Source organism: Anguilla rostrata, chromosome 13, assembly GCF_018555375.3.
Source record: "Anguilla rostrata isolate EN2019 chromosome 13, ASM1855537v3, whole genome shotgun sequence".
In the NCBI taxonomy this organism is placed as follows: Eukaryota; Metazoa; Chordata; class Actinopteri; order Anguilliformes; family Anguillidae; genus Anguilla; species Anguilla rostrata.
Window position 1 is genome coordinate 34237839 of NC_057945.1, and position 25842 is coordinate 34263680.

Below are 25842 nucleotides of genomic sequence, written 5' to 3' on the forward strand. Positions count from 1 at the left end.
AATCTAAAGGTAAACACTAAATTACACAGAAATCTAATGGGCAGAACATTTAGCTATGAGCTGCAGACATGCACAATGATCAGTTTCAGCCATTATGATGACCCCAATCAAAATAGAAACAACACATTTAAAATAGCGGAATAATTAGTTAATTAGTGGAACTGGATTGTCCTTTTTTTTGTTCGTAATAATGCTGACGTACAGTTTTCCGAACTAAAGTTTCAACGTTCGTATAACAAGAACAATGTACTGTTGTGCTGCCACCTAGTGGTCACAATGCAAAGAATGGCGCCACAGATAGCCTGATGCAAAATACTTTGCTAGACATACAATCTGCTGCGATTCCGGAAACAAAAATATTACCGGAAATATCAGCGGCTCGGTGTGAAAAAATGTGACAAGCTTCTGATAAGGCACTCATTAAGGACAAGATGGACCAGTTGTATTGTAATTTTCTTTTAACCATGAATGACCGTTTTATTCAATTGTGTACCTAAGTTCCAGACAGTGCAACGCACAAAAATAAATAGATTAATAATTCTGCCAGTTTGGAAAGCAGACACAAAAACAATCCACAGGATTACTTCACTAACCACAATTAGGGAGGGCTGCCATTTGTATGTCATTTAAGGGTTTCTAAACAGAGTGCTGTATTTGACCAGTACAAATATAAAGTTCAACAAGGTCTAATGGACTACACAAGGCCAAAAAACAGATGGCCCGAATTGATGATGATAATAAAACAAAAATGTACCATCTTAATTCATAGGTTGTTTATATATCTGTTTATCCCATGCCTTTGACCCGGAGTGGGGTGGTATGAGTGAAACCTGCCATTCTGAAAACAGTGCTGCCTACCAAACACACACACACACACACACACACCACAAGGTCTGGGCAGGAAACGTAGCTTAAATACACACACTAACAGCGGGAATGACGGCAGGTAAAGACAGAAGGAATACATGCAGGAGGCGCTGTGCATCCAGAGACTGAACAGACATGGAGGAAGCAAGGAAGGAGCTCCAATCGCGGCTGTGTTAACATTAACCCTGCGGAAGGACCTCCAATCGTGGCTGTGCTCACATAAACCCTGCGGAAGGACCTCCAATCGTGGCTGTGCTCACATAAACCCTGCGGAAGGACCTCCAATCACAGCTGGGTTAACATAAACCCTGCGGAAGGGGCTCCAATCACGGCCGTGTTAACATAAACCCAGTGAAGGTGTTTCCTCCCTTGGAAGTGCGAAACTCTCATCAATCAGCCCTTCAAAGTTACTTCCAGATGCCTTGAGAAACTAAACTTTACCGTCGTAATTTTGGTTTTAAAATGGTCCTTATTAAATAGGCTAATTGGTTATTTAAGTAAACTTTAGTACATTTAGATTTAAAGATAAAATGGGTTATTCTTTTAAGACAATGACTTGAGGGCTGTTAGGCCATTTCTCAACAACGTGAATTACAGCCATCACAGAACGTACAGGTCCGAACGGTGGTTTAGAAACTTTAAATTCCTTAATGTCTTTCCAAAAGAAGCGTAGCGCTGGTCAGACCAAACACACCATCGTCATTTCACCGGCCTTTAAAAAGGGCTGAGTTTTGAGTACCTGGCGGGCCCCAGAACCTCCGCTGGGTTCCGTTTCGTTCGCCCGGCGCGTCCCGCGGCTGCGTTTCGGAGGCCAGAGGCGCGGTCCCCGGGCCTCACTGCTGACCCTCCTCGCAGATGAAGGCGATGGTGCCGTCCAGCAGGTCGTCCACATTGACCGCCACGATCTCGGAGCCCGGCGGGCCGCTCGACGAGTCCGCCAGAGCCACGTACACCTGCGAGCCGCCCAGCCGCGACTGGTGCAGGGCGATCACCTGCTCGGCCCCGCCCGAGGGCTCCTCCGCCTGGATCACCTGCGCGGGGCGAGAGGAGCGCCGAAATCACCGCCGTTAACTCAGCCTCACGGGACAAACACTGGGCCCCAGAAGCCTCGAGGTGAAACATACATGCTAGGAACTGAGAAGGGAATGAGTGAAGGGAATATATGTATTAAATATCTGGTATTTTGGAGAATTTAGTCAGAATTTTCCAAAAGCTGTATTTGCCAGAATGAAAACACTAAAGGCACCTGACCAGGAATAAGTGGGTTAGATAATGTATGGATGATGGATAAAATCCAGTTCCTCCTCTTTTCTAAGGCATGAGAGAATCTTTTTCTAGAGAACCTTTTTCTGAGCTGAACCATTTTGTACGTACAGCTACGCCTCAAGTTTAGTTTCTCTAAATAGAGATGGCTCTCTATTTTTATTTGTTTCTGAACCCACCAGAGCGTTGGCAACCGTTACCATGGTGCTAGCCGTGTGTGGAGCTGTACTGTCCATGTGCACAGTGTGGTCCAAACGGAGACGGAGGTGGAACTGAGGAAGGTGGGGCGGGTGCGGGTGCGGGTGGCCAGCCCCCGCCCCCCCCTTGGGCCCTTACCATTTGGGAGCTGGAGGCCTGGGGGTCCTCCTCCAGGACGTCCTGGTGCTGGGACAGGAAGTGCTCCTGCACCTCCAGCTGGGTGGGGAAGACGAGGCTGCAGTGGGAGCAGCCGAAGGCCTGGCTCTGCTCGCCGAAGTGCTGGCTGCACAGGTGCTGCTGCATCTCCGCCGCGCTCTCGCAGGCGGTGGGGCAGTACAGGCACCTGAACGTCTCGGAGTCTGCAGACACGGCGGGGTTAAGTACTGAGCACCGCACACAGGGATACTGAGCACTGCACACAGGGATACTGAGCACCGCACACAGGGATACGAGCACCGCACACAGGGATACTGAGCACTGCACACAGGGATACTGAGCACTGCACACAGGGATACGAGCACTGCACACAGGGATACTGAGCACTGCACACAGGGATACTGAGCACCGCACACAGGGATACTGAGCACCGCACACAGGGATACCAGCACCGCACACAGGGATACTGAGCACCGCACACAGGGATACGAGCACCGCACACAGGGATACTGAGCACTGCACACAGGGATACGAGCACCGCACACAGGGATACTGAGCACCGCACACAGGGATACGAGCACCGCACACAGGGATACTGAGCACTGCACACAGGGATATCAGCACCGCACACAGGGATACCAGCACCGCACACAGGGATACTGAGCACTGCACACAGGGATATCAGCACCGCACACAGGGATACTGAGCACTGCACACAGGGATACTGAGCACCGCACACAGGGATACTGAGCACTGCACACAGGGACACTGAGCACCGCACACAGGGATACGAGCACCGCACAGCCACACACCGCAAAACAAGCCTGCCATTACTGTCAAGTGTTTCCCTGTTTCAGTCTGGTAATGAGACTTAAAATCTTTTTTTTCTCTCTTTTTTGTCTCTCTCAAGTAGACAATATTAGCGTTTTAAGTTACTGTTTGCTTGACAAGTGAAATTTTCTTAACCCCATTTTCAAATCTAGAAATGACTCAAATTCTTTCACCTCATTGGCAACATTTTGTCTTATTTAGCAGAAAGCAATTGAAATGCTTTTAAGCCTAAACATAAAACATACTTGTTGACTTATTCTTTGGTTTTTGCAGTGCAGCATCAACTTCACACAGGAGCATAGAAGACAAAGTAAATACTTATATAGGACTCCTGCACACAGTGGTATTGGCAAATCTGATTTTTTAAAATTCACCTGAACTTTCTATCAGTTTCATCAAACCTTCATCAGAGTTAGAGAGAGAAATACTGTCACAGCCATCCTAATGAAAATGCACCTGGTAAACTAATACTTTTGGCCTGTACATCTACCCACAGGATCACCCAAGTACACACTCACACACCTGTGGAATAGTTATATACTGCACTATTGTTCATCTTACTCTATTTATCTTATTTTATGTTCACTGTTACGCACCACCTGACCAAAACAAATTCCTTGTATGTGTAAACCTACTTGGCAATAAACCCGATTCTGATTCTGATTCTGATTCTGATTCTACTACTGTAAATGTATGCTGTCAGTGGTCAGCTCGCTGTAAGACATTCTGAATTTGCAGTGAATCAGGAAATAAAAATCAATCAATCAATCAATCAATTAATCAATCAATTCCCTTCAGCCCTTTAAAAGGCAGCGGTTACCTGGGTGATGCTCCTTCTTATGGGCCAGCAGTGCCTCACAGCCTGTGAAGGTCTCTTTGCAGTCCTCACACTCATAGAGCTTCTCTGTGGGGTGAAGGAAAGAGGGACAGAAGAGAAAAGAAGGCCCAGAGGAAGGTAAGTACAGAGGGTTAGAGTCTGGGGCACCATAGTGATTATAGTGCAGTTCTGACACTGACGACCCCATGCAGGGGTCAATGATGGTGTACCCCTTAAGCAGACATTCCCACATTAGTCACTCTATGGGGTACAAGCGAATCAGCGTGACTGACAGCTTGTGAGGTCCATGGTGTACAGGTGAGTCAGTGTGATTGACAGGCTGTGAGGTATATGGGGTACAGGTGAGTCAGGGTGATTGACAGGCTGTGAGGTATATGGTGTACAGGCGAGTCAGTGTGATTGACAGGCTGTGAGGTATATGGGGTACAGGTGAGTCAGTGTGATTGACAGGCTGTGAGGTATATGGGGTACAGGTGAGTCAGGGTGATTGACAGCCTGTGAGGTCTATGGGGTACAGGTGAGTCAGGGTGATTGACAGGCTGTGAGGTATATGGGGTACAGGTGAGTCAGGGTGATTGACAGGCTGTGAGGCCTATGGCGTACAGGTGAGTCAGGGTGATTGACAGGCTGTGAGGCCTATGGCGTACAGGTGAGTCAGGGTGATTGACAGGCTGTGAGGTATATGGTGTACAGGTGAGTCAGGGTGATTGACAGGCTGTGAGGCCTATGGCGTACAGGTGAGTCAGGGTGATTGACAGGCTGTGAGGTCTATGGCGTACAGGCGAGTCAGGGTGATTGACAGGCTGTGAGGTATATGGCGTACAGGTGAGTCAGGGTGATTGACAGGCTGTGAGGCCTATGGCGTACAGGTGAGTTAGGGTGATTGACAGGCTGTGAGGTCTAAGGGGCAGAGGTGAGTCAGGGTGATTGACAGGCTGTGAGGCCTATGGCGTACAGGCGAGTCAGGGTGATTGACAGCCTGAGGTCCCGTACCCGGATGCTCAGTTTTCTGGTGCTTGGCCAGGCTGGCGCTGGTGCAGAAGGCCTTGTTGCAGCTCGTACACTGAAACACAGACTTCAGCAGGCGGGGGCCCTGCCCAGCGAACACCTCCGGGTGGGTGGTGCGGTTGTGGTACCACAGTCCAGAGAGTTGCTGCAAAGACACACAAGCAATGGATGTAACTACCTTCATTTCAACCCTACTTTGGGACACCTGAATCTACTAATGAGCAGCTCATTGAGATTTCCAGCTGTTGAATGAGGTGCTTTATTAGGGTTGGAGTGAAAACCAACAGGGAGATCTCCAGCAACAGGGTTGGGCAGACCTGTTTTAGAGAGTCCCGACCACTCACGTTAATTCCTGCAAATGATTGGTACATTTTTTACTACAACATTACTACAAGTGGGATCTTTATCTGGTAGACCTTTAACCAGGTAGGACTTTTACCTGGTGAGCTCTTAACAGAGCTATGTAAAAGACCCTCACCTGGTAAGCCTTGTGGCAGATCTTGCAGCTGAAGGGCTTCTTTCCGATGTGGGTGACCATGTGCTTCATGAGCAGCGTTGCCGTGGTGAAGACCTTGCTGCACACGTCGCACTGGTGGTACTCCTTGGGGTGGCACTGCAGGATGTGCTTCCTGTGCTCCTCCAGGGACGGGAAACTCATCCGGCACTTCTGGCAGTCGTGGGGGTTCATTATGTCTGAGGCGGGAAACGGTATGGCCAATCAGAAAGGAGGAGGCTGCTTATAACCCTCCTGTGATAGGCTTCATGTCACATTCAGCTGAACATACCAAACACCAATCAGAGTGGCTCTTGCGAGGTCCTTAGCATGTCCAACCAAATGCTTTCACTTGGTTTAATTTCTTTAAACACAACTCCCTTTTGACCAATGACAGGAAATCAGCTTGACTGATCAGGAAAACAATGGAGAAAATATGAAAGCACCCTTTATTTCTAGTTGGCTTAAACTCCTCCCTACGACTGCGTGCGGCCAATCACACAATGAACTGAAAAACATCATGTGACAAGAGTCCAGTGTTGGATGCATAAGGATAATGGAGCATGCTGGATGCATTAGGATAATGGAGCTCAAACAGTGCCCACACTCTGTAGGAACCCAGTGGAGGTTTGCGGAGGGATGTGTTGCTCTCACTGTGGAAGGTCTGCAGGTGAACGGACAGCCCGTTGGCCTGGCTGAAGCCCTTGCCGCACTCCCGGCACACGTACGGCTTGTCCCCCGTGTGCGTGCGCACGTGGCGCGTCAGCTCGATGGACTGGGCGAACAGCGCTTCGCAGTACTGGCAGGCGTACATCTTTCCTGGGAGAACAGCGGGACGAAGAGTCAAGTGGATTTATTGGGTTCACTGATCAAATCAAATCAAATCAAAATTTATTTAAATGGCATATTTCACAAATAACTGTCACAACACGCTTCACAGACAACCCTGGCCTAAACCCCCACAGGAGCCTAAGCCTAAGCCTAAGGTAACAGTGGCCAGGAAAAACTCCTTTTTTCTACACATTGAAGAGAAGAAAAATAACCCAAGCAGTATAACTTAAGGGTAGTGGCAGGAGCTGCCACTGTAACATTGCCCACAACACAGCAGAACTTATGCGGAATTGAAACCCCCCCGCTCTGTTTGTCCCTCCGGGGCTTCCGTACCTTCGGAGTGCTTCTTCTTGGTGTGGTAGGAGAGGGCGGCGGCCTGGCTGAAGCTCATGTCGCAGTGCTTGCACAGGAAGGGCCGCTCGCCCGTGTGCAGACGCATGTGGTTCTTCAGGGACGAGTTGGCGGCGAACTTGGCCCCGCACTCTTTGCACACGTACGGCTTCTCGTCGAAGTGCTCGGTGCGCTTGTGGTACATCATGCCTGGAGCACATCAGCCAGGAGGCCACAGGTGAAGCACTGCTGGTAGCTCAATAATATATGCTGTACACAATCATTTCAGGAAAATGAGCAGAAATATCTGGACACGAAGCACAATGCCAGAAAGCGGCATGGGAAATGTGTGTTTTCTTTAGCGAGCTATGACTGGCCCCAAGATTTAATCAAATGCACTGAGCCAGTTAAAGGGCATATGCAATTCAATCAAACCACAATTAAGTTTTATTTTTTTGGACTGAGACAAAACTCCAGATTTCATAAATACATCTGCCACTGTTTTGCTAAATGCAGCAAAACTTCACTGAAGCTGTTGAAGACCCAGATAACACAAAACCTTCTCACAATGTTCCTGTCACGTAGTGGCAATGTTCCAGTGGCACTGGCAAAACGTTCCAGTAACATTGCGAGAACATTTTGTTTTAGTCGGGGGACAGACCACATAAGCCAAAAACATAAATTTTATTTGTTATAAATTCAAAAACATTGCACAGGGAGCATTTAAACGCAGCATATTATTCTGTCCTCAGTTTCAGTAAATGGTCCAGTAAAGTTTCACTGTCTGGCTTAACCCTATTTTTACCGGGCAAATGTGTTCACGGACACCAGACGAGTCCCCCCCCCCCCCCTCACCTGACGGGTGGGCGAAGGTCTTCCCGCAGATGTCGCAGGCCACCTGCTCCTGCCTCTTCCTCTTTTTGGCGACGGGGGTGTGGTGGGCCTGGGACAGGTGCTGCTTCAGCGCCCGCGGGTTGGGCAGCTCCTGGGGGCACTGGGGGCAGCGCTGGCGCGTTTCCTGGGACAGGCGGCACCTCTTGCGGTGCACCTCCATCCGGCACATGAAGGCGAAGGCCTTCCCGCACCACTGGCAGAAGCACTCCTTCCTCTTCCCCTTGCCCGGCTCGTCCTGCGGTGCGCCGCCGGCCGCCTGCGGCTCCGCCCTCAGCTCCGCCTCCTTCCCTGGGAAGGCCAATCGAAACATTCAAAAATGCATAAAAATGAGAAGCCATCATTGAGCAACTGTGGTCATTACTGTTTAAATGAGATGCACTTCTCACCCCATTAAGTGGGGCTCAATCATTTGCTAAAAAGGGAAGCCTATCAAAATGTCCAAAAATGTTTCAAATTGAGAAGCAATCATTAGAGCAACTGGAGTTACTCCTGCTTCAATGAGGTGTACCTCCCTCCCCATACAGTGGGGTTCTGTCACAGGTTAAAAATTAAACATGGATGCTTTTTCTAAGTCAGGGTGACTGTCGGGATGAATGTGCAAGCGATCCTCCTGGTCCAGTCATGCTAGTGCTTCCTCACCTGCCTGCTCCAGGTCTTCTCTGAGGGGCAGGAGCTGAGGGAAGGCCCCCTGGCTCAGGGAGAGCAGGGTGCAGAAGGGCCGGGCGGGGAGCGACTGCTCCTCCAAGACGCGTCCCAGGACGTCCTTCAGGGACGCGCTCTCATCCCCCGTCCCGCAGCGCGCCATGAACTGTGGGACAAAAAAACGGAGCGCAGGCTCGCTGATTCTCTCTCCCCTGAGCTGCAACGATGGCGACAGAGCAGTTCCCATCCCGCCCTGCCAGAGTCGTAACGCACCTCAGCGACTTCCTGCGGCGCACTCTCCGTTTCCTTCAGCAGATCCTCGGAGACGGTCACGTCACCCACCGCCTCCAGGATCAACGCTCTGTGCTTCAAGAGGAGGTCCAGGTGCAGGCTCTCAGAGTCCATAACTAAGATACACATTTTACAAATATTAATCGCTCAGGATTTGCGGACTTGGGTTATAATCGACCTTCACAATACTGCAAATATTTCCGAACAACAATAATTAAAACCATTCATCAACATTCAACAGCATCATCAGAAAAAAAATGAAAGTAAAAGACAACGAGTCACTCAATATTAAAAGTTTCCAGAAAACATATGCCGTTTTCAACAGAATTTTGAAATATGATTTGAGGGACTGTGGATACTGGGCGTGAGGTCACACCTGGGGTGTCTCTCACCAGAGTGCAGGAGTTTCTGGGCTCCAGGTTCCTCCCTGACCTCCTGGACGAGCGAGCCCAGGGATGGGTCCCAGGCTCCTGCTCGGAAGAGCAGCCTCCACACCGTCAGGGCAAGGCCGGAGCCTCCGTCCAGCGCCACAGAGAGCAGCCTGTCCACACACTGAGCATCGCCGTCCTCATTCAGCTGGGCCTGGATACACTGAGAGAGAACACAGGTCAAAGGTCAAGCGCTGTAATGCTCTGCCCCGAGTAGCACTGGCCAGACTGACTCACACACTGGTTCCTGATTGCACAGACTACAAAAAAAGGAAACAGGGTTGCCTAATCCTGCTCCTTAGGTTCGGAATGAAAACCTACAGGATGGTAGATCTCCAGGAACAGGATTTGGCAGCCCTGGGTTAAACCAACTGTAATAATATATATTCAATTGGTACACAGATAAAACACAGGTTAGATTAACTGTAATACATATTTCTGCACATAAAGGAAGAACACAGCTCAAAACTATTGTAATACTTACATAAAAGAAAGAGGTCAAAGGTCAGATATGGTGTAACAGATTAAGGCAGGATGCTGATACCTCTCTCTCTTCTGCTGCAATACCAGCCGTTGCCTCCAGGCTGCGCTGAAGGGCCTGGAGATCTAAGGGTGATTCTGTGATTCTGCAGCGGTACTTTGCCAACAGACTGGCTGCACGTTCCTCCTCCGGGTTATCAGCTGACAAGTCGATTGGAGGTGGCAGTAAAAAAAATGAAACATGAATTATTCACATAGATTCTTTTTTAAATGACTGCAGGATCGTTATAAACGATTTCTATTCCTTTTTTGGAAAGGCACACCAACAGATTTTGCTTCAAGTCTAAACTGCCGTTATTTCTACTGTGGCCTTTTGCAGCTGAGATGATGTCCAATGAAAACTCATTCTTAATTGAAAGCATTTATTAGTGGGGGATTCTGATAACAGTCATGAATGCATTACTGATGTTAGTATTTAGCTAATTTCAGCTGGACTTACTCTAAGGCACTTCCAAAGTCAGACTTTGAAGTTTAACACCAAGTTGTGCCTAAATGCGAAATCTGCATGTCATGCTGTGGATTCCCCAGAAAATCTGTAACACATTGTCTGTTCCTATCCACCATGATAAAGGGCTTCATTGGGTCAGAACTGACGTCTGCCTACAGTTACCCAATTCTTCCCAGTCCAGACTGACACAAGCGCCGATGGTCTCACCAGAAGGTTTCTCGGTGGCGTCCCGGTGAGTCTGGACCCTGGCCAGCAGCTGCTCCAGGCTGGGGGAGCTGTGTTCGAGGGCCTGGAGCACCCTGAGGAGGCCCCCCTCGCTCAACTCCCCCTCCTCCACCCGCGTGACCAGGCGCTCCGCTGCCTCCCGGGGGTCCGCGCCTCCACAGCACTCCTGCACCACCTGAGGAACGGAGGCCAGAGCTGGCTACACCTGAGCTCTTCTCACCTGGACCCCGCCCAAAGAGCCTATCACTGACCTACCACCTGAGGAACGGAGGCCAGAGCTGGCTACACCTGAGCTCTTCACCTGCTTACCTGGACCCCACCCAAAGAGCCTATCACTGACCTACCACCTGACACCACAAACCAAAGGGTAACCAAAGATGCTTTGTTGATGCTACCACTGGAACAGACACAGTTCCTTCCTGAGTGGCTATGGAGGCCTGGTTACTATTTAACTGACCTCTGTAGATGCATACAAAGTTTAATGTGGCGGGAATACATCTTGGACATCTACCACAGGGCACACTCACACACTCATACCAACGGGTAATTTAGGTGTCTCCAATTAGCCTACATGCATGTCTTTGGACTGTGGGGAGGAAACCGGAGTACCCAGTTTCTGGAGAACCGAAAAAACCTGATTCTGCAAATCAACCACTAGATTCTTTGCTGAGGACCTTGAGTAGTAGAATCAGGTGTGTTGCTGTTTGGTTGGAACAAAAGCCTGCACCCACACCAGACTTTTCTGGATAAAACTGAGGACCCCTGATTTAACATAACGGACGAGAGGCGGGATTGAGGACCCCTGTGGTACGCCGCTGTCACACCTTCCTCTCCTGCTCGTCCAGGCAGCCCTCCGCCGCCGCGATCAGGCTCTCCGAGAGGGAGCTGATCCCAGAGAGGCTCTCGATCAGCTCTGCAGAGTAGTCCAGCAGCACTCTGCTCCTGAGCGGCTCCCCGACGGCTTGCTCTGTCACACAAACATCATCGCCTGCCACACAGAAGGCACATTCACATGCAGGAAAGAACTTATGACATGTATTTCACTTATCACAGGGGGTCAGTTATAAAGTGTGAGGTATTATAGGTTGTCACAGACAGCTCCATGCACTTATATCAATATGATAGCACCTATGCAATGTTGTGATCATGACACAGGTACCACTTTTTTTTTTTTTTTTCCTCAAGGTTAGCTTAGTAACATGTGACAGGGTAACTGAGTTACTGCAGCGTCCTGGGTATTTTTTAAAAAGCTGAGCAGGCTGTCTCACTTTATTCACACAGAAGGACAGCAGAGAGAGTTATAGGCAGAGATGGGATCACAGTACAGTACAGAAAGTGCCAATCAAACCCATACCCACGTGAGAGTATGTATACAGGTAGCAGGTTGGCTGCCCAACAGACTGCACAGCACAGTCTCCCGTGTTTTTTTTTGTTGTCTCGGTCTCTTTCCGTACCTTCAGGCTCCACGCTATCCTCTTCCTGGGGCTCTGTCCCTTTCTGTAGCAGTGTGGTGAGATCCGGGTTGGCCTCCTTGAAGAGGCCCAGAAACGCGAGGACGGTGCGTGACGACAGGCTCTTGCCCTCTGTCACTCTGCTCAACAGTCTGCGCAGAATGCCGGAACCTTCTGGGTCTTCCTTACAGCAGTCTAGAATGACCTGAAATGACAAAGATTACCAGCATTGACAGAGGCCCAGAGAGCAATGCTGCACAGAAAGTTTCACCTAAAAAAAAGAGTTCAAGTTTGGCTCTGGCACGCAAGTACCACCAGTGAAGATACCCATCATCTGGTGATGTCTATGGGTCACAATCTTCAGGCAGACAGTGAAAGCAAAGAATTAGCAAACAAGTACTAAATATGATGACATTATTTCAAATTATTCTCATTTGTACTATTACTTTTGCTCCTCAAAAATTGGGGGGCGGGACTACGTATAAAAAGACCTGTAATTCCAGCACAAATTGCCCGACATGGGTGTAAATACCCTCAAATTAAAGCTGATAATCAGCACTTTAACATCACATTCATTGTTTTATTTCAAATATAATGTGGAGTACAGAGCTAAAACAATAAATCTAGTATCAGCGGAGAGCAACAGCCTAAATATGACTTCCCAGAACTGAAAGTTCCACATATATTGCAACCCCAGAATAGGTAGCCCACCGATGCCTTCATGGTGACATGTTGAGTGTCCGGCAACAAAACACTTCATTCTTACCTGTCTCTCTTCACTTGAAATGGCCTCCCATGTCTCCACTGTTTTCAGCCAGGGCTGGATGTCCCATGCCACCTCAGAGACCCTGTCCAAGCTCTGGAACAGGAATGTCAAGTCTCCATCATCTGTCCCTGCGAGAAGACCACCAAGGGAATGTTTAAAGGGACCCAGCAACTAATCCATATTATACTAATTAAACCGAACTGACAGAGGCACACAACCGTCACATAACCATCACATCAGTCACAACACTTTTAAGTGCTGTAGAGAGGATCCTTCAAATACTATGAAGGCAGCAGAAGGAACTGGAATGACTAACTCCAGGTGGACACCAGGAAGAGTAGCTACTAGCGTTTACAGTAGCTAATGGAGATCTAATAGACCTGAACATCAAGACTAAAGACAATGAATTCACCTGTGTTCTCCGATGATTCCAGGCGGGCTTTTTTACAAGGTGATGCCTCAAGACCACTGTGGAGATCCTGCATGGCCGACTGATCACCCAGCTGCTCTGTAACGGCAGCGTACTCACTAGAGCCATTGATGACCTCTCGATCCCCAGATTCGGCTGCTGCCATCACGGTCTCCTGCAGAGCCCCACTCAGGTTGGCCGGTGAAGGCTCCTTATTTGCGCTTGGCATAGCAGCGTCTGTGCCAGCCATCTGGGTGTCGGAGCCAGAGCTCTGTTGGTCTTTGACGGGAGACTGCACGGGCGACTGCTTCATTAGGCTGGTGAGAATGTTCTTGCAGCTGACGGCCACGTCGAACATCTGCAGGCTGTCGGCGGCGGTGATGACCCGGGTGAGGTTGTGCTTGCCTGGGGGGAGCTTGCCCGTGTAGACCATCTCCAGCAGGTTGGAGAACTCCTGTGAGGTGACCACGGCTGGGTCGATGGAGATGCTCTCCGAACCCTCCAGCACAGACTTGAAGAGCAGGCTGGAGGCGGCTAGCACAAGCTTGTGGGCCCTGTGAGGTTCGTCGCCCACCAGGATGGTGCAGTCGCAGAACTGGCCCTCCTTGCGGAGGGTGTGCAACTGCTGCATTAGCTGCCGGCTGTAATTTGGGAGCTCCATGGGGAACTGCTGATAGGAGACATATTTATTAATAATGGATGACAACACTAGGGGGAGCACCTCCACGCTGTCAGCATAGACTCTGGATGAAAAATATTATTTATTTATTAATTTATATCGTCGTTTAAAAGGAACCGCGTACAACTGACAGGTCAGATGTACCCGGTGCACACAGAACAGTTCTGGGGATGTACTTGTGAGCTATTGAGCTAATTTACAGTTACATTTCTCAGGAATGCATTTTTAAGTATAATGAAATCTGGAGGATGACCGAATAGCGATCCATATGAAATAAAACTAAAACATGAAAATTAAATTTTTGTACAATTAAAGTACAAGGATACTGGATTTAAAAGGAAAGATCTTAGACATTTTTGTTACGCAAGAAAAAAGACAGTTAAATATGATTCATGTTTAAAGGCTTGCCTAACAAGGCTTTTGTTGACAGTCCTGTCCCATTGATGTGTTCGTCCAAATAAATCAAGCAACTCAGTAAAACTTAAATTCGCTCATGTATTAAATGTTCTTTAACACGGACATGAAATATTTCTGAAGTTTTTTTGATATTGCTCTGTTTTTTTAAATGCTTGAAACAGACTGCAAAGCTGGAAATTTCAATCCGATGATATGACAATCAAAAATTATCCGTTCGTTTCTCTGTTCCCATGGTAGGTAGATTTTTTGACAGGCACATACATACACGGGCTAACGACTGTGAAACACAAGTCTGCATACACCTGAACCAACACAGCGTTAAGTAAGTTACTGTGTACATACTATGTTGTCCAAAACATTGATAATATTAAGCCAAGCAAAAGAGGAACATATTTCTAACGTTAGCTGGTTAGCAAGTTAGCAAACATATCTGATTCAAGGTCAGTATTTTGGGGGACATTTTTCTTTGGAATGATTAATTCAATGTTGTATTTGCTTGAACTGTGTCATTTGTATTATATTAACGGCAAGTTATTATCACATTGTGCAAGCTTGCAATACAGGCTCGCTCAATTGTAGCTCTATGCATGGCGTGCATGAGCCAACTGCTAGCAAAGCAACATTGCTAATGATCAAACTAGTACCAAACACACAATAATAGCTTTAGCTAGCCAAAATTCCAATGGCAAACTAGGCTTGCCAGTTTGCTAGATAAGTTATATCTGATGAAGATGCAAATAAATAACCGCGTATTACTGAAGGCAATTCGCTAACGTTTGCGAAGCATTGTGGAGAGCGCCATTACTAATATACACAACGTAAGGTAAGTGGCAAAGGCCCAGGACTGATCTATGATTCAGTTTCGGTAGGTAGCCAAATTCGAGTAACCATCCCCAAACACAATTCAAACTTCTCACTTTACCTTAACTGTAATTCAAATAATCCAGCTCTTTATTTAAACTCGATCGGTGGACAAAACTATCATGAGCAATAAAGATTCTGTATTTTGAACATGGCGAACGGTCTTCTCGCTCCTCTAGAGCCACTCCACTGCGCAGGCTCAAAACTGATATTGGATGTCCTAGGCTATTCTATTTATAACAGTTGTAATCCAGGTGGTCATTGTCGCATTGGCAGGGTAGATTTTGCAAGTATGAATTAATGTCATTGTATGCACAGTGCTTTGTATGTGTGAGGAACGTGGAATTTTTGTACTTTGAAAACGTATTTTCTTTTTCTCAGATTTTATTTATAACAGTCAGATAGATGCAATCCAGGTGGCGATCTCAGTCATTGTCGCACATTTGCAAAGCAGGAAATCACGCGGACACACATTCTGTAGGATTTATTTACTAAGTTTTTATTTTAAAAACTATTCGAACCTAGAAAGAAGCCTGATCTTGGTGCAATTATTTATTCATTCAATTTCGGTGGCCATAGACGTGTACGATGAGAAATGTATTTAGTGAATAACGTTGTACTTTGCATGGAATTTATTTATAAATGGTTTATTTATAAAAAAATTTTTATAGCTTATATGTTTGCATTCCTACTTCTCACACTTTTCCCCATGAAAATGCAATCTTTGGAGTAGACTTCTGTATGGTGTGCAGTCACTATATTTTCTTTATTGGTGTTAGGCTGTTAGTTCAGATGTTCTATTGTAAATCTGTTCAGTCACATGACTATTTAAAGTGCTTCACAATCAAATTAGGGTCAATTGCTTCCTTATATTTTGAATTACAAAAAGCTTTACAGCATGGTGCAGTATAATTCTAATTGCCCTTTAATACTGGAACCACACTGAGCTTTACTGGTTCTGCATTGCAGCGCGCAAGCACTAACCTGGGTCAAATATATAATTGTTTTGGCTTCAAATACTTTTCTACACTTTACTGAGCTTGTCTAGTGTATTGGAACCTATGACATACTCTCAAAAAGTGCAAACCCTGCCTTTTGGTCCTATTGGCAGGCTCAGTTGCACCAGGCAAGATCAACAGAGCACAGAAAAGTATTTGAATCCAAAACAAATATGTATTTGAACCAGGTGTGAATGAAGCAGGCAGCATGTGCCTCAGAGGACTTCTCAGTCCTGGCCTGACAGAGCGCACTGCAGGCACGACACACTGGTCTTCAAATCCGATTGGTTAATCCAAATTGGAAATAAAAGCAGTGGATCAAAATTAGTTAAAAGAAAAGCAATAAATGGCACAATATTCAGAAACATTCAGGACACAGGTGAGCTCTTACTGGCACAGGTTTATGTTCATATTCTAGAGACACAAACCTTTCTGGGTATTTCTGTGTCTAGGAGGAAACAGTACAGGAAATGTATGGATTAGTGAAGCAACAAAGAACTTGCAACAGAGTCATTGATACAACTGTTATGTATTGTAGTCATTATACAACAAAAGTCCTTACATTGTGCTTTCAGCACATATAGATTTACAGTTTAACTCACACAAAACAATCATTGTTATACAAAATTTACTTTGTAAACTCTGACCAAAAAGACCCTTTTTTCTGTCCATGAAATATGTAATTATTTTACAGAACTGGACCTCATGCCATTGAAACACTGAAATGTCTTTTTAGAGGTAACCTGTCAAAACCACCTGAATTTCTAACAAAAGGCTTTTCTGTTAGTTTTGATAGTTTACAGACAACATTAGCCCATTATTGTTTGTGAATGAAGACTGAGAAACACTCTTGTCTATATTTTTGTTAGTGTAGAAGGCCTAAGGGATTTTTGGGGCAGCACTGGACTGACATGACACCTAATGCTCTTCTGGAAACAAGTGATTAGTAGTTTATATTACAATGTCCATTTACCAAGAAAATCCGTTTTTTTATACTGGAATTAAATTACTTCTGTGTTTGAAAAGGGTTTAGCTCCACACTGAGCTAGGCAATGTGCCCAGTGATAGCTCAGTTTGCCTGCTTTTTGGACCTCAATGTAAGACTCCGTAGGCATTAAAAGGCATTAGAAAGGTGTTAAATTTTTTTATTTGCTTCTCGTGCTTCTCCAACATCAAAACAAGGAACAACCACAGTCCAACAGGGACTGGCAACACATAAGCCGTGTACTGGCTCTGTGCTGTGAGGACCATTCCGTCTCCATTTTAAATGTCTTTACTACCCAGGACCTTGTGGGTACCTGGAGCGGCTGCCTTAAGGTCGTAGAGATGATTTGGCCCTTGAAACATTCCTCTCTTTCAGGGAAACATGCGAATCCCATGTGCTGCAAGTGTTCTTGCACGTGGTGTAGAATCACATAATTGTGCCGTAACTATGAAAATGGTCCTGACTCCATTCACATTTGCATGTCTGCCAGTATGTATACCATACATGGTCTGCCAAGTGTTACCAACATTTTTGTAAACGTTTGAGCAAGAAAATTATATGAATTGTATGCTTTTTACTATCTCTTTATGAATATATACATCGTTTGGGAAACTGATTAATTGCATTGCATAATATCCGTTACATATCCGTTTCTGTTCTGCAAGGTTAAAATGTATGCCATAGCATTAGCGCATTTTACATTTTCTGTATTTGGAAAAAAAACAGATTGGTATTCCATTTTCAAAACCGCAAATGTGTGTATTTCATGCTATTTCTACCCAACCAAATTTTCAACCATTGCAATAGTTTTTAAAGGGGAAAATAACAACGTTTGTCTCTTACATTAAAAAATGACTGAGAAGTCTCCTTGGTTAAATGAGCAATGTACAGTATTTGATGATAAACAGCAGTAGGTTAAGAGGCTTTTTAAAAACTAGATCCAGGATGGCCTCCTTAGGCCTGAAGAGAAAGAGTCTTTGACTAAAACCTCAGCAGTTACACTTTGCAGCTCCACAAGGCTGTCGGAAATAAAATGTAGGAGACGGACCAGAGCAGGTAGTAAACACATGCAGGAGGGAAAGAGGAGCAGAACACCATGGCAACTCCTGAAAAAGAAATAATAAATAAAAAAATAAGAGACAAAATCATGGCTAACGTCATCCATTACAGTATTTACCCTGAACAATCAGTTTCCTCAAGCAGCAGGAAATAGTTTGTCTTGGTTTGTCTTGTCATGGCGATAACATAACAAAGCTGTCCAACACAGATTCACAGTTGATGAACTGTAAACATAATTTATTGCGTACTGTAGTGACCACTGTTGCCTACTATCCTTGCTACAAATTTGACTTTTAGCTCATCAATTTTGCTGGAAAAAGTTCTGTGATTTTCTAAGTTGAACTTGGTTGAGGCATACAATAATCCACAAAATTAGAAGTATCAGTAAAAAGAAATATCATTAAAAAGTATCATTGTTGTTATGTATATAATGTACATTCAATTTTAGTGAACTCTACAAAATGTTCAAATCCTTTTGCCCCAGTAACAAAGAATAAGGAGTTGACTTCTTTTTTTGGATCAAATGACTGTATAGTTGGCAGAACATGGCACACTCTTCCATCCCTACTCCAAAAGCATTCCCTCCCAGCGCTCATGCAAGTTTGTATTAACCACCAAGCAACTCGGAGTGATCATATCAATGCACCGCTTTTCCTACCTCCGGCATAGACCACCTTCTTCCAGGCCTGGGACTCCAGCACCCTGTCGTGGGGGTAGAAGCCCTGGTTGACCATGAAGAGGATCATGGCCAAAGCCGTGACCCGCAGGACCAGCATGTTCCCGCCGGACAGCAGGGAGACGCAGGCCAAGATGGCCGACGAGTAGATGCAGGGCAGCCCGCGGTACATGAAGGGGATCCCTGCAGTGGGGGGCGAGCAAGAACCAGCGCTTAGCTAGCGCGCGTCTCCCTAATTCCAGCACGAGGGGACCGTAGGGATACGGGTGTGTAAAACTGCGCGAGAGGCGTTCTGTATTTAGCGGTCCGCTCTTACCGCTGGAGAAGAAGCAGAGGCGGGTGAACACGGCCATGACGTAGCACAAGCAGAGGATGTTGTCCATCAGCCCGCGGGTCTTCAGAAGCAGCGAGGTCGCTATCCCGAACGTGGTGAAGTCGGCAAAGTCGTCCAGCTTGGCACCTGGACCAGGTGACAATTTCAGATGTTCAAAAACTGATCAGAAGGTTTTTTTTTTTCTTAATTTTATTTATTTATTTATTTATTTTTGTTAGAACATCTGCATTTTCACCTTTTGGCATGCCCTAATGTTTCCGTATTGGACTTTCACCTGCGGCCAGAATTCTTAATCCTGGACTCTGGAAGGAAGTGTCAATTCAGGTTGAAAATGCAGCAGGAATACACTCGCCTTTTTGATCAGGTGTGCCTATACGCCGCAAAGAGGCTTGTCGATTTGACAGTTGCCACGTTGCCATGTTCTTGAAACAACAGATAAGTCAAGTGGATCACCACTGGACCAACCTCTCTAATTGAAGAAGGTAAAATGCATGTCATCTTCCAACTGATGACTTGCATTTTAAGAACCCAAGAGTGCTTAAACATTTGACTTATATGATCAGCGCATTAACAGAACCAGAATCTAATGGCTGACCCCAAGATTTGCAAACTGACAGTGATTTAAAGCAAGCTGGAAATCCTGGTGGAGGGGTCATTGTCCCGGCTCTGGGTCAGAAACCTCTCTGTGTGTCCAGTGAGATGGGTCCGTGTTGGTGGCAGAGTTGGACACGTAAGCAAATTTTTTGGATCAGTCCAAACGCTTCATCCCCTCTCTCTCTCTCTCTCACTCTCTCTCTCTGTGTAAACAACATTCCTTGTGCCAGGATCTAACTGTCACGCAACGCGGTGGCATATTTTGTCAAGATGTAAACGCGGGCAAAAAAATCCCGGCCTGGGCACAGAGTGCTGGGGCTGCATTCCGCAACTCGGGTTCAAGGATTCGAGCCATCCCAGGAATGCGAGGATGTGCAAGCGGCGGGATTAGCCACACAATCGGGCGTAATCCCCCCCGGGATTTAGCCGGGCTGATCGGAAAGTGTTCCCCTTGTGCGGTTGACAGGGGCGGAGAACAACACACCCGCGCGCGCAGTCACGCGTGAAACAGCGCGGAGAGCACAATAAGGGTGACACGCACGGCAGATGGTGCGACGTGGCCACGCCCGCGAGCGATTGGTGGAGGCCGGCTCTCGGCTCGGAGGTGATTGGTGGATGTTGGGCCTCAGCCACGTGGAAGGACTGCCACTCGCACCGAGAGCGCTTGGATGAAAATAAGCCTTAGTGTGCATTTCACCTGATCGGGATCAGTTTCAAAAATATGACATGATTTCACTTGGTCGTAGTTGGCTTTGTTTCCGTAGCAACAAGCTGCCTTTTCTAAAGTCACAATCACGCAGCCTGACCTCACTTCTACCCGTGGTTACACTACGTCTGATTTTAATCTGAGTCAGCAAACACCAGGGCTGTGCGTAGACTTTTTGGGGTGCATATGCCACTGGTAAACTGGACTGTATAAAACATCAGGGCAGGGGGCATATGCTCCAGCATTTCTTAGTGTCTAGCTACATGTGCCAGGCAAACACTATTAAATATATGCAGTAAACCAGTCTATATAAATCTATTTTGACTGATTAGTGTATTTTATTTCTTCATTGAAAACCTTTTTTCTTAATTCATAACTTGAATTATATTCCCTTGCTGGGGAGCATCTCTGCACTTCTACTTGTTCAGCTTACTGAAATAATTTTCTAATTAGAAAAACACACTGACTTCACTCACCCAGTGCTGAACAGGCATCCAGTCGTCTGGCTACTGCACCGTCTGCCAGGTCCAGCAGGTAACCAATCAGAACCAACCAGCATGCAGCATACTGGTGACTTGCCAATTCAATTAGAAAAAGGAGGGAGAAAATTAAGCCCAACAGGTAACCAATCAGAACCAACCATCATACAGCGTACTGATGATTTGCCAATTAAATTACAAAAAGGAGGGAAAAAATAAGTCCAGTTGGTAACCAGTCAGAACCAACCAGCATGCAGCTTACTGGTGCCTTGCCAATTAAAGGAATCAAAAAAGAGAGGGGAAAATGTAAGTGATGGTGCAATAAAATACAGACACAGTACAAGCCAATGAGAAACTGGCTATAGATTTCAATGACCTATTTATTCCTTCAGCTACAAAATAAACTCATCTAGTAAAAGTGACAGGGCCTTACTGTACGCTCTTAAAAGAATGTCCACCATTCTGCCATTTGAGAACGTTGCAGTGACAAGACAGGCTTTTGAATATTTTATGGCATTCCAAAATCAGTATACAAGATAATGTATGGCGATACAAATTGGTTTAAATTGGTCAGCATACAGTTTGCTCTTCCAATCAGCAAATGAAAATGTTTACAATTTTTATGTAGTCTGTTTTGTAATCTGAATGTAATGTGATGTGCCAATATTATTAGTGTTTGATGCTATGAATTTTATACAATTTTCACATCAAACACATCTTCCTTGAACTGATTGCACATACTGATAATTGAAATGATACGTTGTAGAACTAAACAAATTTTATCCAAAGTGTTGCTCATTTACTGAATTACCAAAAAGGAAGGTTCTCTCACCAGTGGTGGGCAATTTGATGTATGATTCATTGTAAGAGGATCTTGATCAAATGTGGCTCAATCCCGAAAGGACAGCACATTTATGTTTTTGAGACATTTTGGCTTCCAATAAATCTAACCGCCATGCATTTTGTCTTTCACAAAAATATGTATGAAATGTGTATGAAGTTAAGGACATATTATTGGTTAAGACTGAATAAAGTATGAATGAAAACCTGCCTGTTTTTTGGCTGAAAATTCTGTCATGACCCACTTACCCGTTCAGGCTGCAGAGAATGGAAGTCATGCCCATGACCATGTTGGCCACAGACAGAGAGTTGGCTGCATTTTTACGCACAAACTCTTTGAGCTGAACTCTGCTGGCCTTCTTGCCCAGGAACAGCTTTATGGTGCGTTGGAAAAGTCCTAACAGCAGAAGGGGAAAAAGTCAGATGGTGTCAGGTGGTGAGGCTTTTTAATGTCAGTAAGATAAAAGGATAAGATGTGCCTTTTATCACCCTTTAATATCCTCCTACAAAATTCATTTATGTCCTATGTAGGGGATATGAGTCTGAAACATATTCTATGAGGCTGAAACCTACAGTACAGCAGTCATTGAATAAAAATAAAATAAATCATATTTTAGGAAATATTTTCACTGCAACATGTTTTAGTCCTCCAAAACACTTCTGTTACGTCAAAAAAATTTAGATACTTTTTTTTTTCTGCCAGGTCTCTGTAGAATGTATAAATGTGTCATCAACGACAGATAGAAATAATTAATATTAAAGACTACTGATTTTCAATTTTAGAACCTAACAGTGACAGAATCAAACATGTCAGAGTTCGTCAGCTTGGTAAATGTGGGCTGATAAATGTTCAACCTTGACCTTAATGCACAGCTGATTGTATTCTGCATTACATTACATTCTGCAAAATTAAGGCAGTCACTGTGTGAAATTCAAATTTTAAATGAACTCAAACTGATAAATCTACTGTATTTTCATTTTTTTAAAGTACGTAAGTATATAAATTAAAAACAGTCTTGACTCATGAATTTTATACGAGCACATATTACTTCACTGTCTTTAGTTTTTGTGAAGTAACAATAAACTAATAGTCTTTATTATAACATAATCTGTAATGAAAGTTGATAAAATTTTTGCCAATCAAGGGGAAAAAATGGAAAATAGAAATTCTATGTTCTAATCTCCACCCTCAGTTTATTTAAATTGTATATTACACCAAGAGTACCAAAAAAATTGAGCAGTTTAGCATATAAACCACTTATCATCAAGATCTTACCTCAATTACTGTATCTAGATTAAATAAAAATATTCTTTCTTTTTTAATAAATATTTTTAATATGCCTTGTCAAAGTGAAAAGTAAAACAGTCTAATGATGTCTATTATCTATGTCTGTATAATTTACTAACATTTGCTAATTAATAAGAAAAATGAACAATTCTGTGAAACAATACTGCATTCTAATATATCCTACAGTATAGTGTAAACAAAAACAACCATATACACAATGTAAACAAAAACACCTTTCATTTTGCAAAGATACAAGTCCACAAAAAACTTTGAGTATAATTCCAAGGCTTACACTTAGAGAGATAAAATAGTTTAAATTGGTCTCTATTTCCAGAACAATTCCTCACGAATCTAGCGTTGAGACTGTGTAAATAAAAAATAAGTCAAAATAAAAACATGTACCATAAAGAAATGTCAGCAGGATCATTGTGGTCTCTAAGTGTCCAAGGCACAGCAACTGAAAATAAGCACACAAACTTAAAGTACACATTAAAAGCTTGATTATGGTGTATTAATCTCACTTCTGAGTTTCATGATTTTCATGCTTCCTGAACTATTTATTATTATTATTTCTCAAGTGTATTACTGTTAACTGCTGTAATCTACATTGATGTGGCATGGGGAGGTAACAGATGATTAAGTGATGCACACAATACAACTAAATGTCTTTAAACTTCCCAGTTTTATTCCTATTCATCAATTCCATTCAAGTGTAAAAAAAATGTAATACAAAATCAACAATTATAGTTATGTTATGACATAGGAGGTAGTTATCACCAATTTGTGCCCAGTCAAAGCGTGGCTATTAACCAAATACATACGTGTCATTAAAATAAATGCATTCAAATTATTTTATTTTGCCACAAAAAGTTATTCAATAAATTCGTTGTAGAACGGTGCGTGTATACGTTTTTGTGTGTTAATAACCCAAGCCTATATTTCTGTATTTTATAAACTGCAGTGCACAATGCTGTTTAGGATGTCGTCAGCCACATCTCACTTACCTGTAAGAGGTTCACAGAAAGGGAAATCAAAGGAAAAACTGTTCTCAAGTGATTTGAACGTACATGGCACATTGAGAAGCATATAGTTCATTATAACACATACGCGAATTATCAGTTGTTTGTAATTATCAAAGAACAAGGTAAATCAAATATGTAGATGGATATTATATGGAATAATCTGTGATAAGGTACTGTAAGAAAAATCTAATAATAAAAATAAATAGAATTAAAAAAAATGCTAATACATGCATATATATTCACGCAAATATATTTAAGTTGGATAGGTTTCAGTAAATTTTCTGGTAGCCTAGTTGAAAAACTAAAAGGCTGCTTTCCCGTTAGATAATCAGCGTGCAAATTCAAAGCAGGATAAAAATTTATTTTCCCGCAAGTACATACTTTTATGTAGTTTAAAGCATAAACAGTGTTACATTCTCTACCAACGCAATTCAGATGTGCTACTGTATACAACTTATCACTTGTTCTAACAGACGTGTTAAACCGTTAAGCAGGTATAAATATTTCAAGCTACCTTTCATTGAAACCAGAAAATAGTTCCCACGTGGTTAATATATACAGTACGTCTTTACTGGTACAATCCAGATGTTGTTTTACTACTTACCTCAGGGAAATTCAAACTTTGATGTTATTTGCAGATATGAAAGAATATGTGGCGTTCGGAAAACTTTCATTCAAAATATTCTATTTTATATTATTTTCTTTAATATTATATTCTCTTCTAATTTAAGAACTGGGCAAATGAAATCGCCCAGCTGCATAGTCCACATACGTATTGCCGTGTGCCTGTCAGCATCTGTCTTTTAAAGCCAAAATTGTATCTTGGCTGTAATATTCCACCGGAAATGACGCCCTTGCTGTCCATTACCTTTTCTATAGCAAATATCCAATCATTATTTAGGATGAAATACGGTACGTATAATTAGGTGACGATCAACATAAAATCAACCGCTCAGACGAGATTAAATCACTTCGACATCATTCACGACTTGATCTCGATCAACACTATCCATTGAGCCATGAAATGTTTTTGAATAATTATTCAACACTAGCACAGTCAGGCACTCCGGGGTACAAAGATGTGACTACGTCCACGTCCTTAGATGAACTCATATTTTGTAAGGACCTGACAAACCCATCTCAATACCTGCAATGCAAGAGATGTCCTATTCTTTAGCTGTATCCTGCACAGAATTATCAATAGCCCATTAATAATAGACTTTCAAATAGAAATGTAGTCAATGAATTCCTAAATGATCAAACTGTGCACATTACAGTTGTTAAAAAGAAGATGGTTGGGAGAGTCCTTTGATTGATTTATACAGTGGTCCATTTCAGTGTGTCTATAGCACAAACCCAACTCCGTTGACGACCCTTCTGCAGTACAAGTTAAGGATACTTGGACAGCATAAACCCTGACCTACATTTATACATACACACACTTAGGTGGCACCAAAAGTGAATAAAAACAACCTTTTCCCCAAATTACAAGGTTAATGCTTCTCTTTGACATTTTATGGCGAATGAGATTTCTGAAAATTCCTATGGTCAAATAACTTTTTTGGTTGTTTATTACCTTCATGTGCACACACACACACACACACACATATATATATCCAATCCATGATCAGAAACCTGCACTGTGAAATTAAGTTGAAATGGTTATCAAATGTACTTACATGTATTACTTTTGTTGTATTATGACTGTAGTTACAGCTAAGTGCCACAAGCAGGCTGATACCGCTGTCAAAACAGAAAAGGAAAGTTCCGGAATAATGGACCTAATTGTGCACAACGATGAAGAACATCTTCAATGTAAACAAAATGACTGCCAAATCCCGACTCCATTCTAGGTCTCAGCATTCGACAGAATGAATACTAATCACACGATGGTACTATTCATGTAGAAATATGTGCAGTTCAAGGAGGAAGAATTATTTTTTTTTTGTTGCCATTTTTCTCCCATTTTCTCCCCAATTTAGTCGTTATACCAAT

The 25842-nt window shown here is 44.0% G+C and overlaps 2 protein-coding genes across 3 annotated transcripts; both read right to left on the reverse strand.

The window, feature by feature from the left end:
* Positions 1-440: 440 nt before the first annotated feature.
* Positions 441-15083, reverse strand: zbtb40 (zinc finger and BTB domain containing 40). Of its 2 annotated transcripts, none has more exons than XM_064305513.1 (18): positions 14928-15083; positions 12913-13576; positions 12501-12628; positions 11738-11939; positions 11108-11271; positions 10266-10458; positions 9615-9751; positions 9035-9233; positions 8625-8758; positions 8349-8517; positions 7671-7997; positions 6819-7025; positions 6309-6473; positions 5640-5854; positions 5147-5306; positions 4136-4219; positions 2467-2687; positions 441-1898 (listed from the first exon to the last, which is right to left on the reverse strand). In XM_064305513.1, the coding sequence occupies exons 2-18, from the start codon at positions 13568-13570 to the stop codon at positions 1701-1703; spliced, it is 3561 nt and encodes a 1186-aa protein (XP_064161583.1). In that variant the 5' UTR covers positions 13571-13576; positions 14928-15083; the 3' UTR covers positions 441-1700. The 2 variants fall into 2 exon arrangements, with proteins under 2 accessions (XP_064161583.1, XP_064161584.1); XM_064305514.1 differs by having other exon boundaries at positions 12913-13579; positions 14928-15080.
* A 1291-nt stretch (positions 15084-16374) lies between these two features.
* LOC135237943 (transmembrane protein 269-like) lies at positions 16375-24689 on the reverse strand. Its single transcript, XM_064305527.1, has 7 exons — positions 24452-24689; positions 23228-23282; positions 21787-21934; positions 20695-20792; positions 18901-19044; positions 18567-18767; positions 16375-17955 (listed from the first exon to the last, which is right to left on the reverse strand). Exons 2-7 carry the CDS (start codon positions 23250-23252, stop codon positions 17846-17848), a joined length of 726 nt encoding a protein of 241 aa, XP_064161597.1. The 5' UTR covers positions 23253-23282; positions 24452-24689; the 3' UTR covers positions 16375-17845.
* Positions 24690-25842: the final 1153 nt, after the last annotated feature.

Coding starts and splice junctions, on each gene's coding strand:
- zbtb40 (XM_064305513.1), bottom strand. CDS start 13,570: ATGGAGCTCCCAAATTACAGCCGGCAGCTAATGCAGCAGTTGCACACC. Junction 9,234..9,614: donor TTGCAGCAGAAGAGAGAGAG/GTATCAGCATCC, acceptor GTTCTCTCTCAG/TGTATCCAGGCCCAGCTGAA. Junction 2,688..4,135: donor TAAGAAGGAGCATCACCCAG/GTAACCGCTGCC, acceptor CCGTGTCTGCAG/ACTCCGAGACGTTCAGGTGC.
- LOC135237943 (XM_064305527.1), bottom strand. CDS start 23,252: ATGATCCTGCTGACATTTCTTTATG. Junction 20,793..21,786: donor ATTCTCTGCAGCCTGAACGG/GTAAGTGGGTCA, acceptor TGAATTGGCAAG/TCACCAGTATGCTGCATGCT. Junction 19,045..20,694: donor GGATGCCTGTTCAGCACTGG/GTGAGTGAAGTC, acceptor CACCTGGTCCAG/GTGCCAAGCTGGACGACTTT.